Raw genomic sequence first — 18,892 nt, forward strand, 5'->3', positions numbered from 1 at the left:
TCAGAGAAACGGATGTCCCTCATCTGAACAGGAAAAAGACAGGAACGTGAGGGAGAAACACTACATGCTACATTCAGGTTTATTTGTATAGTGCTTTTACGATACAAATCGTTGCAAAGCAACTTTACAGAAAATTAAGTTTCTACAATATTTAGTACATGGTATGTTTAAAAATAGAACGTGAATTTATTTTTAAAAATAGTATGTGAAAGAGAACACTGTATAAATAAGTGGCATTTCTTAGAAGTGTTTTCATATTTTTAATCCAATTTTTGTATGAAAACGTTTGCTCTTGCAAAATGAAAATCTCATTTAGTGAAGATTTCTAAAAACAGAAATATAAAAAAAACAAAAAAACACTAGTTTGTATTCCACGTCTTTAGTAAAAAACATTTGACGTCCTCCTTGCATAGTGCGTGTCGGTGTCATACAGCTGTTGTGTCTCCGTACTGTCTGTTCCAGCGGACGTACTGATCCAGCGTTTGAGGACTCACGCTCCGCTTTATCCTCTTGAGTGAATCCACAAAATCAGAGAAACGGATGTCCCTCATCTGAACAGGAAAAAGACAGGAACGTGAGGGAGAAACACTACATGCTACATTCAGGTTTATTTGTATAGTGCTTTTACGATACAAATCGTTGCAAAGCAACTTTACAGAAAATTAAGTTTCTACAATATTTAGTACATGGTATGTTTAAAAATAGAACGTGAATTTATTTTTAAAAATAGTATGTGAAAGAGAACACTGTATAAATAAGTGGCATTTCTTAGAAGTGTTTTCATATTTTTAATCCAATTTTTGTATGAAAACGTTTGCTCTTGCAAAATGAAAATCTCATTTAGTGAAGATTTCTAAAAACAGAAATATAAAAAAAACAAAAAAACACTAGTTTCTCTACCTCACCGGCTGGAATGTTCCTCACTTGTTCAGGCCTCAGTTCTGTGTTGAGAAAGAACAGGAGACAATTATCTAGCAAGAAGTCCACCTCTTGACCAAATGTGACCCTGGACCACAAAACTAGTCTTAAGTTAAAATTTTTCTAAATTAAGATTTCTACATCAATGGAAAGCTTATTTATTCAGCTTTCAGGTGATGTATGGTTTGTTAGGATAGGACAATATTTGGCCGAGATACAACTATTTGAAAATCTGGAATCTGAGGGTGCAAAAAAATCAAAATATTGAGAAAATCGACTTTAAAGTTGTCCAAATGAAGTTCTTAGCAATGCATATTACTAATCAAAAATTAAGTTTTGATATATTTACAGTAGGAAATTTACAAAATATCTTCATGGAACATGAGCTTTACTTAAAATCAATAATTTTGACCCATACAATGTATTTTTGGCTATTGCTACAAATATACCCCAGCGACTTAAGACTGCTTTTGTGCTCCAGGGTCACAAATGTCATGGTATATTTTAATACAATATCTGCATGTCGTATGAATGTACCCCGTATAGGACCAAGAGCAGCGTCTTTAGCCAGTGAGGTCAGATCACTGCCGGAGTAACCCTCAGTCATCCTGAAAACCCACCGGACAATATAAAATTACCCAGCATTAATAGCCATTAGTCTCATTTGCATACTCTACCGAAATATGAAGCTGTGTTTCACCTGGCTAACTGACTCAGCTCTTTCTGAGATAAAGTGTTTCTGTGTTTGCTGAGGAGGTTCTTGAGCAGCTTCAAACGAGTCTGAAACACACACACACACACACATTAGTGTTTGTGTTCATGGCTACTTAACTGTAAAACCAAAACCATCAAAACTAAATTCAAATGACTGCTGTATAACACATTTCATTTTTCAGTGAATTTCTCATAAATTTACGGAAAAATATCAATGCATTACATTTACATTACATTTAGTCATTTAACAGGTGCTTTTATTCAAAGCGACTTACAAATGAGGACAATAGAAGCAATTAAACCAACAAAAGAGCAACAATATGTAAGTGCTGTGAAGTCTCGGTTAGTCTAACACAGTACATGTAAGCAAGGGTTTTTTTCTTTTTATAAATAAAAAGAAAAAGTCTACAGAATATAAAAAGAATAGAGAACGCTAATGTTAGAGGGTCATTTTTTATAATAAATTCAAAGAAAACAAGTTGAAAGAATATAAAAAACAGAGGATGTTAGTTAATTGTTATTATTAATTATCAATATTAATATATAATATTAATATAATCAGCAAGTGAAAACAAATGAAATTTAATTATTACCACTACCGTTCAAAAATCTGGGTCCCGGATCAGTACCTTTTTTACTTTTTTATTGGAAGAAATAATACTTTTATTCATCAAAAATGCATTAAATTGAAATGTAAAGACATTTATAATGTTAACAAGGATTTTTATTTCACATAAATGCTTTTTTTTGTTTTGTTTTTTTACTTTCTATTCAACAAAATGCTGAAAATGTAGCTTTTCCAATCACAGGGAAAAATTACATTTTAAAATATATTCAAACATAAAACAGTTATTTTCAATTGTAATAACATTTCACAATATTACAGTTTTTACTGTATTTCTCAGCAAATATATGAGTTTTGAACAGTAGTGTAATGTGTACATATTTAATTGTGTTTAATAAAGTGCCTTCCATATTAAGAACCATGGCAAAATACTGATGTCCATGCCAAATATCAATTATAATGTTAACAAGGATTTCTATTTCACATAAATGCTTTTTTGTTGTTGTTGTTTTTTACTTTCTATTCAACAAAATGCTGAAAATGTAGCTTTTCCATCACAGGAAAAAATTACATTTTAAAATATATTCAAACATAAAACAGTTATTTTCAATTGTACTAACATTTCACAATATTACAGTTTTTACTGTATTTCTGAGCAAATATATGAGTTTTGAACAGTAGTGTAATGTGTACATATTTAATTGTGTTTAATAAAGTGCCTTCCATATTAAGAACCATGGCAAAATACTGATGTCCATGCCAAATATTTCTAGACTTAATTTAGAGAAATATTTAAGTTGAATTAAAATTCAGTCATGATCTGAAAGAGAACCAATAGCATTTGCCCAACCCTGGTGCGAACACAGTACCTCCTCTGTAGGTAAAGCCACATAAATGCGTTTAGCGAATCGCCTGTGAGGGGAAAAACACATTAGAGGATGTCATTATGAAGTCTTTGAAAGTAAGTGTGTGACTGCAAGTCAACGGTACCTAAGAACTGCCTCATCAAGCTCCTGAGGCCTGTTAGTGGCTCCCATCACTAACACACGCTCATCTCCTCCAGACTGCACCTACAACACACACACACACCAGGAGCGTCAGTCACCCGTGATCGGAAATTGTGAATTTTCAGATAAAACACACACACTTACTCCATCAAACTCGATGAGGAACTCGGTTTTGAGTCTTCTGCTGGCGTCATGCTCGCCCTCTCGCCTCTCACAGAGCAGACTGTCAATCTCATCTGCACCAAAATCACCATTAATCACGCATTTAAAGAAACAAATGAATGAGTCCGACTGACAGTTCTCACCGATGAAGATGATTGACGGCTGCAGTTCCCTAGCAACCGCAAACAAAGCTCGAACCAGTTTCTCGCCCTCTCCCACCTGAACACACACACACACACACACAACACAACATGAATACGTTTTTAAGCCTCAATCAAAGGGAGCATAACACACGGGTCTGAGTGGCTTATTGCCTTCATAAATGGCAGCAACCATAATATGATACATAAAATAATATTCAGACACCACTAAGCAGTATTTATTAAAAAAAGTGATATTCAGCAAGCACAAAAACACAGGGAACTCTAGATCAAATTTAAAGCCATAAGAAAAAAAGACAGCAAAACTACAGAAGTCGCAGTACTCGAGATTCAAACAAACAGCCATACGGTTGGGAAGCCTGCTGCTTATCCAATGTGACACAAGCTTGTTATGATGCAGGGCAGAGATTTTGCATGATAAAAAAATTAAAGATAAGTCCAATGCTAAACTGAAAGAACACATGAAAAAAGAGACAGATGTTTACAGCCAACCTTCCGTCCAGACGCTCGTTTATCATGGTGTGCCATGTAGAGGACACACAATTATCCTAATGCCAAGGAGAGCTTCCAGTGTGAGAATGAACACAAAGATTGTGGCATCTTCGAATAATCATTGATTATTATGGTGAATGACATCAAGTTGACCCTTCCAATATGGCAGACGGCTTACGTATAGTGGCCCATAGAAACAGTCGCTAATGAGGCATCTATGTAAACATATCTATGTGTTGACATAAACATAAGCTCATAAGTTTGCCTGACGCCCACAAGCCATATTCAAAAGAACAGCTTATAATTAGCATGATAACAGATTAGCAAGTTAGGTAGAACAACAAGCAGACCCGTAACGGCAGTGAATAATAGTAATTTATTTTGCCGTGTCAGCATCTAAGGCGTGGCAAAAACTGAATTGGAATAATACAAGAGTTAACGGCAGTGAATATCAAACTCTTTTTGTGTGGCTTGGTCCAAAAATCATCTCAGCCAATTCTGAACAAAACTGGTCAAGAGTTGTAGGAGGAACAGCTAAAAAAAAAACTCCCATCAGGGGTCACAACAGCGGAATAATCCACACAACCGATTTGGCATGTTTTATGCTGGATGGCCTTCCTGCAAGAGTAGCAAAAAACAGCTTTTCAAGTTACTTGTCTTGGGGGAAAAAAAGCTTTTTTTTGCCGTAAATGTAATTTTTTCTGAAGCAATGGTCTCATCAGTGCTCTATCGGGTCTTACTTTAATCAGCATATTTGTGATATTTGCCTTAAATTGATTTCTAGGACACTTTTTAACTTTATGAAGGGAAATATTTTTCCTAACCTTATTAAATGTGTGCATCATTTACGTCAAATTCTTATTTTATCAATACATTGAGTTAGAATAATAAGACACTGAATGGTTGTTACCACTCAAATTAAATAAGTTTCAACAAACTCCATCTGCAGAGGAAACAGAAGCTGCATCAAAAGTGCCATTCAGATGTATTTCCTCAGACGGTTTAATGAAGATAAGAGGTTCTACAAATGCATTTACACAGTAAAATGAGTGAGTCATTGATTCAACCGATTCGTCCAAACAGCTGATTCATTCAATAAATGAAGCAAGTGACTGTCTTATGAATGGCTCACTGAATCATTGACTCACCCGATTAGTCCAAAAAAGCTGAATAATTCAGTAACGAAACACTGATGCGTGTTGCTCGGAGATGTGCGACTGTTAAATATTTAAAATCAGAATCAATCTCACCAAAGTTTCGGAGCTGCCCTAGTTATTGTTTGTTATTGACGTTTTAATCAGGTTATTCTCTTTCACTTGCCCCTTCACAAAATCAACTTGTCCCGTATTCACAAGTTATGAGCAAAAATAGCTATTTTTCAGATTTCAAGACCTGTAGATGTGGCTGTCACCAAATTTGGCAGGTACCCTCAGATTATGGTGCTAAAGAAGCGTGCAATGTTTCATTCTAGATTCAAACACCCAACCTTTTGATTGGAAAGCCAGTAACTCATGATGTGCCACATAGAGCCAATGATTGTGCTGAGGAGAGATTCAAAGTGAGAATACGAAATATTTTTTACATGCTAAAAATAAATAAATAGTGCCATGCTGAACTAAAAAGAATGCATGAAAACAAGAGGTAAACATGTTGATGGCATATCAGAAACCATTTAGACATTCTAACTCTCTGGAATCAAACCCAGGGCCCTTTGGTTGGGTGCTTGTTGCTTTTCACAGCACCGCATGGAAGCCAGATTAGTTTGATAGCAAGAAGAGCTTCCAAGGTGAAAAAGCACACACAAAAGCATACACTAGCATGTTAACAGATTAGCAACACAACGACACCAAGAAAATATTTTTGGACAATTATTTCAAAAGTTACAGACTTTTGGGGGGCAAAATAATCTTTGAAACACTAGGTGGCGCTCTCTTCAAACTTCTCAGGTAACTACAGAACGTGGTGTCAATGATCCATACAAGTGATGACAAGATAATATTGATAATTACAACAAATTTAAAAATGGCGGACAGGACATTCATCCAATCCTGGAAAAGTATTTGATAGATTAGGCACGACTCAAAGAAAAATAGCCATTTTTCAGATTCCAAGGTGTGGCTGTCACCAAATTTGGCAGGTACCCTCAGATCATGGTGCTAAAGAAGCGTACAATGTTTCATTTTAATAAACTGAAGTCACGGTCTCATTCAATTTTGGGTCAACATTGCTAAATTTGCGTAGGATGAATAATAAGTAGAAAACTAACAAACGCTAGAGGGGCTACACACCATTGGTGCTTGGCCCCTAATTAGGCTAACTTTAGACCATCTCTAGGCAACATCTCATGAATACTCACATATTTGGAAGTGAGACTGGCAGCACTGATGTTGAAAAACGTAGCGTTAGATTCCATTGCAACAGCTTTCGCCTGTGAGGAAATGGAAAAGATCAAATTCTGTTCAGTTCTTATGGTATATAAATAAAAATGCATCTAAAAAGAGGATTTTTTGTGCTTTACCAGCATGGTCTTCCCATTTCCAGGGGGGCCGAAAAGCAGGAGTCCTCTAGCAGGAGCCCTGAGACCAGTAAACAGCTGAGAAGATCAACATAAATATCTTCATAAATGTAAAAATACAATTTGTTCTATAATATTAGCAGTACAGAGTACCAATACTGTAGAATGTAAACAGACAGGAGCAAAAAAGATTTCTAGGGATGAATTAACCACCATGAGATGACTAAATACAAAACTGTGATTTACAGTACAGTAATCTGGAGCTAAGTGACATGCTCAGTGGTTTTAATGCAGCGTACATGAATCATCTCTTTGAACCAAAAAAAAATAAAACCTTTTGGTTACCAGCCCAGCAGTGAATCAAACCCCAGGCCCTGCATCAAACCCCCATAGATTAAGAAAAGAAAAAGAGTTTTCTTATGTTTCAACTGGCCCACGATCTTTAGGCTACACCAGCTGAGACAATACAGATGTTTACAGATGTGGAGAGACAAACCTCTGGACGAAGAGCAGGCAGGATAACGATTTCCTGCAGTGCCTGTTTTGCCAAATCCTGCCCTGCTATGTCATCAAATTGCACCGCAGCCCCGCTGAAACAAACACAACCACAGAAATCATCAGCTTCCATGTTATAATTCCAATCTTTTTTTATAGTATTTATGTAATATATATATATATATATATATATGCTGATTTGCTGCTCAAGAAACATTATTATCATCAATGTTGAAAACCATTTTTGCCGCTTAATATTTTTGTGGAAACCATGATTCACCAATCTGCTGAATAGTAGTTTGTAAATGCTTTTTTTAATGTTCTGTTCATCAAATAACCCTGAAAAAAGCTTCCACAAAAATATTAAGCAGCACAAGTGTTTTTAACATTGATAATCAGAAATGTTTCCTGATCATCAAATCAGCATATTAGAATGATTTCTGAAGGATCATGTGACACTGAAGACTGGAGTAATGATGCTAAAAATTCAGCTTTGTTATCACAGGAATAAATTACATTTTACAAAATCTTAAAATAGAGAACAGTTATTTGAAATAGCAATAATAATTTCACAATACTACTGTTGTTACTGTATTTTTTTGATCAAATAAATGCAGTCTTGGTGAGTCGTCTTTTAAAAAGCACTTAAAAAATCATAACGATTCCAAGCTTTTGATATGTACTGTATATATAATATACATATAGTGTACATATAATATCTCATATTATTATATGAAATCATTTTTATGCACTCTGATTAAATAGATGGCTTTAGATGCAATAACAATATACTTAAAAATAAAGTTTATTTTCCATTAAATAAACACACATACAATATTTAATCATTATCATTTATATGCATTACTATAATAAAACACTGTAATAAACAGCAATATTTACATGCAGACTTTTTCTAAACAATTAATATACAACACATTTCTGACAATTCAGTGAACAACAGTAATGCATTAAAATATTTGACATTTATTTTTAACAATATTAATGTTACCTCTCTACGATCTCATTAAGGATGAGGTTGGCCAGTTTGCTGTCTACATTTTTCAAGTTCTTCATGTCTCTTTTCCTCTGAGGTGACGCAGTGGCAGTGCTGCTGGCTCTAACGTTATGTCTGTTACCGCCTCTTGCAGAGGGCCCCTACAAAAACCAAACACGCCAACAAAGTTCAGCCACACGCACTCTGTTCCAAAACCTAGTCAGCTGCCTTCATAGATGGCATTTTAAGATGGTACACGCTTAGATAAAGTTAGACAGTCTGAGGTCTGACCCCTGTGAGACGAACCTTCAGGTTGTTCTGAGGGCCGGTCCTGCTGCTGTGACCGGTTGAAGGCATGCGGTGCAGGGCAGCCGCGGGGGCAGATTTGGGTGGGTTTTTGGGCCGCAGATGGGATTGACTTGTGATCGTGAGAGTGTCCTTCTTTTTGGAAACTGCTCCACTGCCTGCAACTACAAACATACACAGAAACATCACTGTAGAATCTCTCTGATCAGAATCTGACACAGCACACAGATCTCCCAGAATCCAAAGCAAACACCCACCTGGACGCAGGTTCCCACTGGAGAAAGACAGGCCAGTGTGATCAGAGCAGCCCTCTGCTGGGGACTTTGAAAGCAGTTTGCCTTTGTGATTGCAGAAAAGGAAACAGACAGAGGAAAAAAAGAGACATGTAAGAGGAAACTAAAAACTCCAGGGGAAAAAAAAACAAAACAGAACAGAGGGTGAAAAGCATGTCCAGGTCACAATTCACCTCAAAATACAAAAAAAGAAAATAAGTAAAGTAAAGTGAAGTCTATAATTTTATTATTTTTACAATTTGTTTTATTATCATTTTCAGGACAATTACACATTTTACTTTTCATTACTGCATTCACAGGACAGTAAAAATACTGTTATTAATTGTTTAGTTAAAAATAACAAATATATATATATATATATATATATATATATATACTACTAATAGATAATTGTTTTGGCCTTACAGTAAATAAAATAAAATAAAATAAAATAAAATAAAATTGAAAAAAAAGTGAGTGAACTTTAAATAATTTTTTTCTTTTGTTTTTAGGGTGACCTTGGCATGTTCTTTATTGGTTTCTTGACAGATTCATGCAAGAACCAAAGCAGAAACACACAGAAAGTGTTATATGTTGAGAGAAAAATAAGAACAGAGCGTATGTGCATGAAACATTGGTTGATTCAATAAAAGGGAAGTGTTTATTTTTTTTAAATGCTTACTCATCTCCCACTTTAATGTGCAGAGACAAACATAAGCAAGTCTTAATTTCTGCCAATGGTCTGACATGAAATAACACTTCACCTTTATATGATCAAGTTCAGTTGAATCATTTAACAATCACACAGAAGCACAGGCAGGCTTTCACAGAAGAGTGAGGTGAACGGCCCTCTCCGGAGAGCGCACAAATCACAACTTACCCAGAAGCTCCAGCCGGTCTTGGGCCATGGTGAGGTTGTTGGTCATTTTGTTCTGAAGCTTTCTGGCTCGGTCTGCCTTCTCACCTACAAGAGCCAGATGAAGACCTTCTATCAAACTTATTGAGAAGAAAATAACTGTATTGAAAATGAATTGAAAAAGCATAATACAGGCTGCATTCTGTCATGAAATTAAAAACAAAAACTAGTGTAATTAAAGCACATCACATAGTTTGTTTACACACTAACAGAAATCAATATGACTGAATCATCTCACCAGCTCCAGTGACCTGGATACGGATGCCTTTCTCCAGTTCAGCGATGCCTTTTCTGTACCACTGCACCGCCTGCTCCTTATCACCTACAACACCACATGCTGATTAGACACGCTACAGACCATTTGCCATTCTGTAGGGATTATACATACAACATAATAATACTGCAAGCCTAAACCAACACACCTGGGTTTCAAAGTAAAACTTTCAGATAATTTCACAAATTTTTACTGTCAATACCATGTTGTCAGTGTTTTATGTTAAAGCACCAAAAAGAGCTTTAAATTGGAAAGATGCTCTTAAAATAAATCAGTACGTGCTAATTGTCATGCAGGCCCAACTATATGGCCCTGAGCATGATGGGACTGAGAAACAGCCAATGAACCTATTGAACGGAGTTCTTTGTTTTCACTGATGCCGCTGGCTTCTCTCCATGAGACTACAGAGCGAAAAACAACATAACCACATGATATGACAAGTGGAACAAATCCAGGTCACAATGTTTTAATAAATAAATAAATAAAAATAAATAAATAATAAGAAGAAGAAGAATACATAAAATAATATAAAAAAATAATAAAATATATAAAGTAAAGTGTAGAATTAAACATTTTTAATGTTTATGCTCAACAAGGTAGCATTTATTTAATCAAAAACACTGTAAAAACACAGTATTATTACAATTTAAAAGAACTGTTTTGTACTTGAATACATTTTAAAATATAATTTATTCCTGTGATATAAAGCTGAATTTTCAGCATCATTACTCCTGTCTTCATGATCCTTCAGAAATCATTCTTATATGCTGAATTGATGCTCAAGAAACATTTATTGTTATCAAATCTTGAAAACAATTGTGCTGCTTTGTATTTTGGTTTATTTTTAATAAAGGAATTGAACTGTTTTTAAGACATTGCATTTTCTTCTTCTCATGAATATTTAATGAGGTACTCACTAAGGTGGTTTATGATTGGTTATCTTTTGTAACTTTACATGGTCTTAACCTGCTTTAAAAATGACAAGTGTGAAAACCTTGGTTAATAGTGGCTTTAAACCAGGGTTTTAGGACTTTAATGCAGAGTTAAGTGCACTGCGAAAAGCCTTAAAATTAGAAATAAACAGGATACAAAAATGTGAGGACAGACATGCAAAACTGAGCCACTGATTCAGTTCTTAACAGAGTGTCAGTACATGGGGCCTCATTTTCCATTCAGCTGCTGATGAAGACAATCCCTGTCAACCTGAATCAGGCCTCTCAACTCTACTGACCTCAGGGATCAAGCAGATCTGGGGTTTAACAGCACCACTGCATCCTAACTGTTCTACTGACCGCGAAGACAGCTCTGCGACCGGGTTAATAATGGCTGACATCCAAGATCTGATCCCAGATCAATCATCATCTGAGAATCGTATTCTTAGTCAAGAGTATAAGCACTTAAAACAGAAACCATGACTATAGAGTTTCTCCTGAAAACCCCAGCTTCTGGTTCTTTTAAATGGTTTCTAACTGACCAAAGCAGGTTATTTTATTTTTTTGTGGATGGTCCAAATTGGTTTAGGTGGTTAGTCAGCTGGACGGGACTAGGTCAGCCTGATTAGGTGTTGCTATAATTATAAATTATTAGCATACATAAATAAACCAGCATTTAATGGTCATTATCCAGCCCACTCTCTAGTTATTGGTATCTGCACTGGACATTCATATCTTCTGAGTACTAGTTAACATCAGACTACTGAAACGTCAACCAATGTGGCCGACAAAGTGCATGACCCTCCTGAACAGATGAAGTGAAAGTAAAACCAAACACAAAACTGAACGTGTAAGACCATTTGCATTGCTGAAATGCTGCAGTGAAATATTTCCTGTTTTTCATACATAAAACACAAGATAGCCTTACAAAAAGTACCATAGCAATACCATGGTAAAGTGATGGTATCACATGGTAATACCATGATACTTAATGATTACTGTACTCATGTACTATGGTATTCACATTTTCTACTTTTCTTCTTTTCAGTTTTATAATATCAGGTCTACAGATAAATAGTGCCTTTTGTTGGGTCTCTAAAGCACAGCAGTTGTAGGTAATATAACTTAATGCATTATTTGCAAGTGAGAAAAAAGAAGACCAAAAAAAGAGTTGAAAATATTTAAATTAATATTTAATTAAAAAAAGTATTTATTATATATATATATATATATATATATATATATGAGAACATTTTGCATTAATAATACTAGAATAATTAAAATATTAAAACTTTGCATATTACTAATAACAAAAATACTATTAATAATAATTGTGAAGTATTCATAATTTGATACAACATCCATAGAATATATCTATAAAACAACTAATTTGGTATACATATGTATTTTCATACACATAACAGTAATAAAGCCAGATACCTTTCTCATCCTCATCGATCTTCAGAGCCAAAGAAATGAACTCAAACGCTTGTTTGTGGTAGTTTCGGATCAGCTCTCCGGTTTCTTCACAGCCCTCGGATCCGCGATCTTTGGCCCTGGCCGCCATGGTTCGGCGGATCGGCCGGAACAGCCACAAGAGGAGCAGAAGGAGAGCTCGCAGCAAGGACACCGGGAGCCGGTAGAGGGTTCGGGTGAAGGAGCGCAGCTGGTCCAGCGGAGTCCGTCCGGTTCTGTCAGACACCTGTCCGCAGGTGCGTCCTCCTGCACGCGCTGATGCTCTTCGTCTCGCTCGGTCCCCAGAATTCATTCACCCTGTTCGGGCTCTCCATACCCTAACTGGCGGGAGTTTGACAAAGAAGAGCTATATTTCTCGGTTATGTCGGTTCTCCCGTTTGTTTTTGCCAGCATCGATCGCGGAAGTCTCTGAATAATATGGTCTCACGCTAATGACGTGTACACCACATCGCGTCGCGGGCATTGAGCGAAATTTTGTTTTTTTTGTATTTTCATAGAGTACATAAAATGAAATTGTCCTGGCTCCAAAACCATTTCCCCCCATTTACACATGAATTATTAAACAAGTATGATTTATGAATTTATAAGAAAGCAGTCTATCAGAGCATCCACTTTTATTATTACATATAATGTTGATAAAGTGAAGCATAATTTTCCTCTTTTTTATTTTATAATAATCTTTTGTGTTTTCACATTTTCTTAATTTGTTATTTACACAATTTAACAAAATTTTATAAAATGCTCATATTTCTGTCATTACGTTAATATGGATATAATCATTTTATTTATTGTTTTATTTTATTTTTATTTATTTATTTTTTTTACGTTTTTATTTTATTTGTTTATTTTTTTTTTTTTTTCGTGTTTACAAAGAGTATCCATATCTTGTAATCACAAACGATAGTGATTGGCCCACCTTCACAATCGCCGCAGTGTTGCCAAGTCCGTGATTTTTCCGCGGGTTGAAGCGACCCAAGTAACGTGATATTTAGCCACTGATTGGGCGGGTTTTGTTGTGGCAACCTGGCAACCCGGAGTAAAGTTCCGTCTCGCGCAACCACACCCGTTAGCGTTTTTCTTCATCAGTGGTTTGGAAAATGCTTTACACCTGAATGATACTACTAAGAAACGCAATATAAATACACTGTAAATAGTTAAAACAGGATATTTAGATCAGGCCTCGCCCATTTTAGAACCTACGCTCGCGTCTTTCAAGCGTATGATTTGCGCATGCGCAACGTCAATTGCGTAGAAACCACCAACAACAAACTATGGCGGACGGTAAGTGCTGTTTCTGAGCTTGGTGGTTTATTTTGCTCTGATGAATTGTGCAGTGGTTATATTTGCTGTAGTTCTAGACCTAGTCAGAGTTAAGATACGGTAATAAGAGTTATCTCTCTGATTATGAGCATTATTGCGAGCGTTGAGCTTTTCTGTAGTGGCCCATTGAATCCCGCCATTCACTGCAGTATGTGAGTTTACATACATGCACATACGGGTGTAAGGTACTGCTGTGCATGAGTTTCTAAACCTATTATTATGGTAATTGCTCAATGAGGCCAGACTGTTTTATTATGATGCCTATACAAAAATGACTGTTGTGGCACCGACATAACAAACTACTGTGATTTATGGTGTCAATGTGGCTTAATGGTTTGATTTTGATCCTTACAGAACACACTGATGCCGAGCAGAGCATGGAGGGACACACTCCTGTGAGCAGCATTACACTATTTCATTAAAGGAAGATTCTGTCTTCAATACAAGTAAAGCACTGTCAGATTGCCTCGATCAGTTGTTGCCATTGTGTTTCTTGTTTATTTTAGGTACCAGAAAATCCTCATGCAGAATATGGCCTCACTGAAAACATCCAGGTACAACATACGTTGTACGACAGTCTTAAAGATTGGAATTGGAAAAACCGTTCAGAATTGGTTGCGGTGTGAATAAAGCCTTTCTTCTATGATTGTATTATAACTTATGCTTCTGTGTGTTTCTCTAGAGAATAGTGGAGAATGAGAAAACAACCGCTGAAAAAGTCACCAAACAGAAGGTGGACCCTCAGACCCTGCAGACCCTTCCTACACGAGCGTACTTGGATCAGACTGTGGTTCCTATTCTCCTGCAGGGCTTGTCAGTTCTGGCCAAGGAAAGGTCTGCATCAGTGCACAGATTTCTTGCTAAGTTCGTTCATTTTATTTTTTTTGGATTATGATTGCCTCAAAGGAATGGTTCACCCAAAAATTAAAATGTACTTACTCTCGGGCCATCCAAGATGAAGATTAGATTGTTTCTTCATCAAAACAATGAACTTAATCACATCACTTGCTCACCAATGGATCCTCTGCAGTGAATGGGTGCCGTCAGAATGAGAGTCCAAACAGCTGATAAAAACATCACCGTAATCCACAACACAAATCCAGTCAATCAATTAACGTCTTGTAAGCGAAAAGCTGCATGTTTGTAAGAAACAAATCCATCATCAAGGCGTTTTAACCGTAGTATCTGGCCAAAATATAAGTCCATAATCCAGCTTTCTCCAGTGAAAAGTCCATCTCCTGTTGTCTCTCACATCAAAATCAACAGACATATTTGTTTAAAGCTGTTTTGGATGGTTTTCGCTTACAAACGGTGCTTGATCTGTGCATATTTCTCTACTGATTTAGAGGAGCAGACTTTATGACAGACAATATTTAAACCAGAAGCAACAGTTTGAAGTTTAAATGTCTTGATGGATTTGTTTCTTATAAACTCTCATCTTTTTTCTTCACAAGATGTTAATTGGTGGACTGGAGTGGTGTGGATTACTTGTGGATTATTGTAATGTTTTTATCAGATGTTTGGACTCTCATTCTGACGGCACCCATTCACAGCAGAGCATCCACTGCTGAGCAAGTGATGCAATGCTACATTTTGACAAATCTGTTCCAATGAAGAAAGAAAGTACATCTTGGATGGCCTGAGGCCGAGTACATTTTCAGCTAATTTTTTTTTTTTGGGTTATTCCTTTAAACCTTTTCAAAGGCCCTACCAAAAAAAAAAGAAGGAAAATAGCAAAGGAACATTTGCAATCACTGTTAGAAATTTTTTAATTGCCTTCTAATGCTGAAACTACACATTATGTAAACAGTTCTGTGAATGAATAATGAAACTATTTAGCCTGATCAAATTTAAATTTCCTCCTTGCATCAATTAAGTTCATGTATCTAATTTCACTATCCATCTTCCTTCAGGCCTCCAAATCCCATAGAGTTTTTAGCTGCATTCTTACTGAAGAACAAGTCCCAGTTTGAGGAACGGAATTAAAGGCACAGCGTGCAATGTAATCCTAAGTCTTTCAGTTTTTTGTTTTGTGTTGTGAACTTAAATGTAATGGTGTCACACTCTTCAAATTGTTTGTTTGTAGTTTTTTAAGCTCTAATAAAATGTTCAAGCAGCCATATGTTTCACTAGTGTGGTTTTTCTTTATTTGGTAATTGACAAGGCAGCTAAAACTTACACTAAATTGGCTTGGCATATACAAAATTCCAGCTCAGCAAAAATCCTTCATTCCCACTTATTTGCTTGATATTTTATTATTACACGACACCAAGCATTGTGCATGACAATAGCAAACAAAAACGAGAGAGAAAGGGAAACGATTCATTTTAACTGTGAACATATAAAAACAATTCAAATTTTAATCTGTAGTAAATATAATTTCTTTCTTCAGTATAAAGATTAAACGCTCTCAGCATATGCAAAATATTCCTAAGCCACTCAAAGCACATCTGTTTCTCAAGCAGCTGTAATCACCATGTCCATGAAAGGTCTCTATATTCGTAAAGCAGTATAAAAACGTGTGATAGCAGTGGTTTGTTTCCATTCAGGTAACAGCTGATAAAAAAGGAACACATTTATAAAGCCGAGAGGGGAGCATCTTACAGCGAATGACTCTCAGCACTATACAGTATATGAAAAACACGTTTTCAACCAGCTTGAGAAAATTCATACTAAGATTATAGATGACTTTTTACATTGAGTATGATGTTAAACTGAGGATGCTGTGAAAAACAAGAAAAATACATTATTGACCTGAAACTTGGTAAACTAGAGTAAAAGAATTCCGTTTCTGTCCACGGGTCTCTGTAACATATTGCAACTCCAGTGCACTAGCTCTCGTGTGCAATTTCGATGGCACAGAAAAACAACAAAGCAAGGCACCAACAATTTCTAAGAGCTGGCATACCTGATATAGGTCTAGAAGAAATCCTAGATATACGGTCCCAGTGAACTTGTTTTAAAATTGGACAGTGTCTGCGTTGTCTGCAAGAGTTTGTAGATAAATGTAAACCAAAGTCTTGGTCAAATTCGTAAACCGATACCTGCAAATGTGCGTTTCAATCAAAATCTTAAAAACAAAAATGTTTCAGGACTAGAGCTGGGTGATACAGCTTAGGAAATATCAAATATATCCAATTTTTTAGTATATATTTTTTTACAGCCATTTGACATTATTCAATTTATATCTTAATATTTATGAATTTGGGTAACACTTTAAAATAAGGTTTGTTAATTACATTGACTACATTAGTTACATATGTTAATAGAAACATTTACTGAAACACAATTAAAATCAAAAGTTGTCTCTGTTCATATTAATTAATGGGCCTGAGCTAAGATGAACTAACAATGAATAGTTGTATATTTATTCATTAATGTTAACTAAGATTAATACATTTTGAATGTATTGATCATTGCTAATTAATGTCATTTAAAGCATTACTGTTGCCAAGTATAGCAATAAACAGCAATATTTACCAACGTATTTTTACTAAATCATAATACATGAAAAAATATCATGCAGGAATATCACAGAATATTTTTGAATTAACTTAGTGAAATGGACAATTCAAACTGATTAAAATATACTTTAATGCCATTTTTGCTACAGAAGTAAATGAGAAACACTATTAAAAACATCTCTGCATTAACACTCTTCAGTCGCAGGACTTATAATTGAACTAAAACTTATCAAAACATTCTACAAACGCTGTTTGGTTTTTCTAGTACAATGTTATTTCGGTGTTATTTCGGAGGCTACTTAAACACATCATTTCCAAAACATTTATGTCTTTATGAATTAAATCTAACTTCTCAAGATTTGGTACCAATCATTTTTAGCAATCTGGAATTGTTACCATGTTCAATTTTAGGTGTGATTCCTGATGTGCTGCAACCAAAATGCAACATTGTGAAATGTAATGTAATTGTAAATGACAAATAAATGGCGCATTAAAATTGTATCTTTTTGTGAATATTAAATATACCACCCAGCCCTATGTAGGTCCAACAAATATGCTGATCCAGGGTCATATCCTGCTTGCCAAAATCATGATTTCAAGGGCCCTAAGAATGAAAGTATGCAGGAAAAACTATTTGTGTGATTAGTTTATTATGCTGTAACCACTGGCAAGCCTACAGCACTCACACAGAGCATCAGCTGCATGTAGGCCACATATACAGGCTTCTGTCTCACGACTGAATCTAGCAGCAATCTGTTCTTCTCTTTATAAGTTGTTATTTATGAAAAAGAGCCTTCATTTACCTTGTCAGTAAGTACAAAAGAATAGTAAAACCACTGTATATATTCTAAAGAGCTGATGTGCACGTTCATTCACTCACTTAGAGCGTATCAGAAATATTAGAAACCTGCGCAGATTCATAGGAACTAAAAACGTTTGAATCTCATTGAAACGTAAAGACTGTTCTGATAAAGTCATTCATGTGTCAGTGGGTTTCTGTCAGATGTAGTATTGGTGGGCTGCCAGACTGTCCATGAAGGGCCGTACCAGATTGTCCGTGGAGAAGTAGAAGACCAGGCCGAAGGTGATGGAGATGGGAAGAGCCGGCAGAGCCTTCTTGAAGATGGCCAGCAGGAGGAGCGTCAGACACAGTCCCTGCAGAACAACCACGACACAACATAACATCAGCAACATCTGTTCCAAAACCTAGTGAGCTGTCTACATAGGCAACAATAAAAAGACACAAACAACTATTGTGTACATCAGTCAATGTTTAGTTAAATGAAACTATTTTTATCAATACTTTCAGTATTTAACATTTTATATTTAATAATTTATAAAAGTATAGGTATTTTAATATAATATAATATTATATAATTAATATAATAGAAAAGTACAGGTATATTTAAACTTGTAACGATGGATGTTGGGATTTCCTTCCAGCATTATAGATTTTTTAAAATTACCGTTAACTAGTTAATGGCCTGTAATAATGTGTCTACTAAATTTAGCTGTGAAGTTCTGTCCGAACTTACTAGTGAATGAGGACCTTTCTCTGTAAGGCTCATCCTTACAAAAGGTTTTATTGCAAATTAAAACTTTTAAATGCAGATGTAAAAAAATGGCAGCGCATAGTAAATCCTGATTTTTATCCGTTTTAAAACATTTCCATTTTAACTTAAAGGTGAAATATCATGAAAATCGGACTTTTCCAGGTTTTAAGTGCTATAATCAGGTCCCCGGTGCATCTACCAACCAAGGAAACGTAAAAAAGATTAACCAAGTAACTTTGTTTTGGTAAGCCTTTTTCTGCAAGCGTCTGAGAAAACGAACGCGTCTGATTTCGCTCCCTTGGTGACGTGGCAAAGGGATCTCATTATAATATTACCACCCCTTAATCTGTAAGTTT

At 35.6% G+C, this 18,892-nt stretch overlaps 3 protein-coding genes across 7 annotated transcripts in view; 1 reads left to right on the forward strand and 2 right to left on the reverse strand.

The window, feature by feature from the left end:
• Positions 1 to 369: 369 nt before the first annotated feature.
• On the reverse strand, positions 370 to 12,646 carry spast (spastin). 2 transcript variants are annotated; one of them, XM_016574361.1, is made up of 17 exons: positions 12,164 to 12,646; positions 9,756 to 9,839; positions 9,482 to 9,565; positions 8,587 to 8,667; positions 8,330 to 8,493; positions 8,039 to 8,184; positions 7,031 to 7,124; positions 6,538 to 6,612; positions 6,376 to 6,447; positions 3,510 to 3,585; positions 3,349 to 3,440; positions 3,188 to 3,267; positions 3,067 to 3,109; positions 1,619 to 1,698; positions 1,456 to 1,526; positions 901 to 941; positions 370 to 551 (listed from the first exon to the last, which is right to left on the reverse strand). In XM_016574361.1, exons 1-17 carry the CDS (start codon positions 12,489 to 12,491, stop codon positions 426 to 428), a joined length of 1,737 nt encoding a protein of 578 aa, XP_016429847.1. In that variant the 5' UTR covers positions 12,492 to 12,646; the 3' UTR covers positions 370 to 425. The 2 variants fall into 2 exon arrangements, with proteins under 2 accessions (XP_016429847.1, XP_016429848.1); XM_016574362.1 differs by lacking the exon at positions 8,587 to 8,667.
• Positions 12,647 to 13,258: 612 nt separating this feature from the next.
• Positions 13,259 to 15,637, forward strand: dpy30 (dpy-30 histone methyltransferase complex regulatory subunit). 4 transcript variants are annotated; one of them, XM_016574370.1, is made up of 5 exons: positions 13,259 to 13,480; positions 13,874 to 13,914; positions 14,026 to 14,073; positions 14,202 to 14,353; positions 15,433 to 15,637. In XM_016574370.1, the coding sequence occupies exons 1-5, from the start codon at positions 13,471 to 13,473 to the stop codon at positions 15,503 to 15,505; spliced, it is 324 nt and encodes a 107-aa protein (XP_016429856.1). In that variant the 5' UTR covers positions 13,259 to 13,470; the 3' UTR covers positions 15,506 to 15,637. The 4 variants fall into 4 exon arrangements, with proteins under 4 accessions (XP_016429856.1, XP_016429857.1, XP_016429858.1 ...); XM_016574371.1 differs by lacking the exon at positions 13,259 to 13,480 and adding an exon at positions 13,489 to 13,699; XM_016574372.1 differs by lacking the exon at positions 13,259 to 13,480 and adding an exon at positions 13,489 to 13,671.
• A 1,992-nt stretch (positions 15,638 to 17,629) lies between these two features.
• Positions 17,630 to 18,892, reverse strand: part of psen2 (presenilin 2) — a 9,531-nt gene continuing 8,268 nt past the window's right edge. Inside the window, exon 11 of the mRNA XM_016574365.1 lies at positions 17,630 to 18,138. Coding sequence (XP_016429851.1) covers positions 17,983 to 18,138 — 156 coding nt within the window. The 3' untranslated portion in view covers positions 17,630 to 17,982. The remainder of the gene's footprint in view (positions 18,139 to 18,892) is intronic.

Source organism: Sinocyclocheilus rhinocerous, unplaced genomic scaffold (genome assembly GCF_001515625.1).
Source record: "Sinocyclocheilus rhinocerous isolate Xijiao unplaced genomic scaffold, SAMN03320098_v1.1 scaffold953, whole genome shotgun sequence".
Classification (NCBI taxonomy): Eukaryota; Metazoa; Chordata; class Actinopteri; order Cypriniformes; family Cyprinidae; genus Sinocyclocheilus; species Sinocyclocheilus rhinocerous.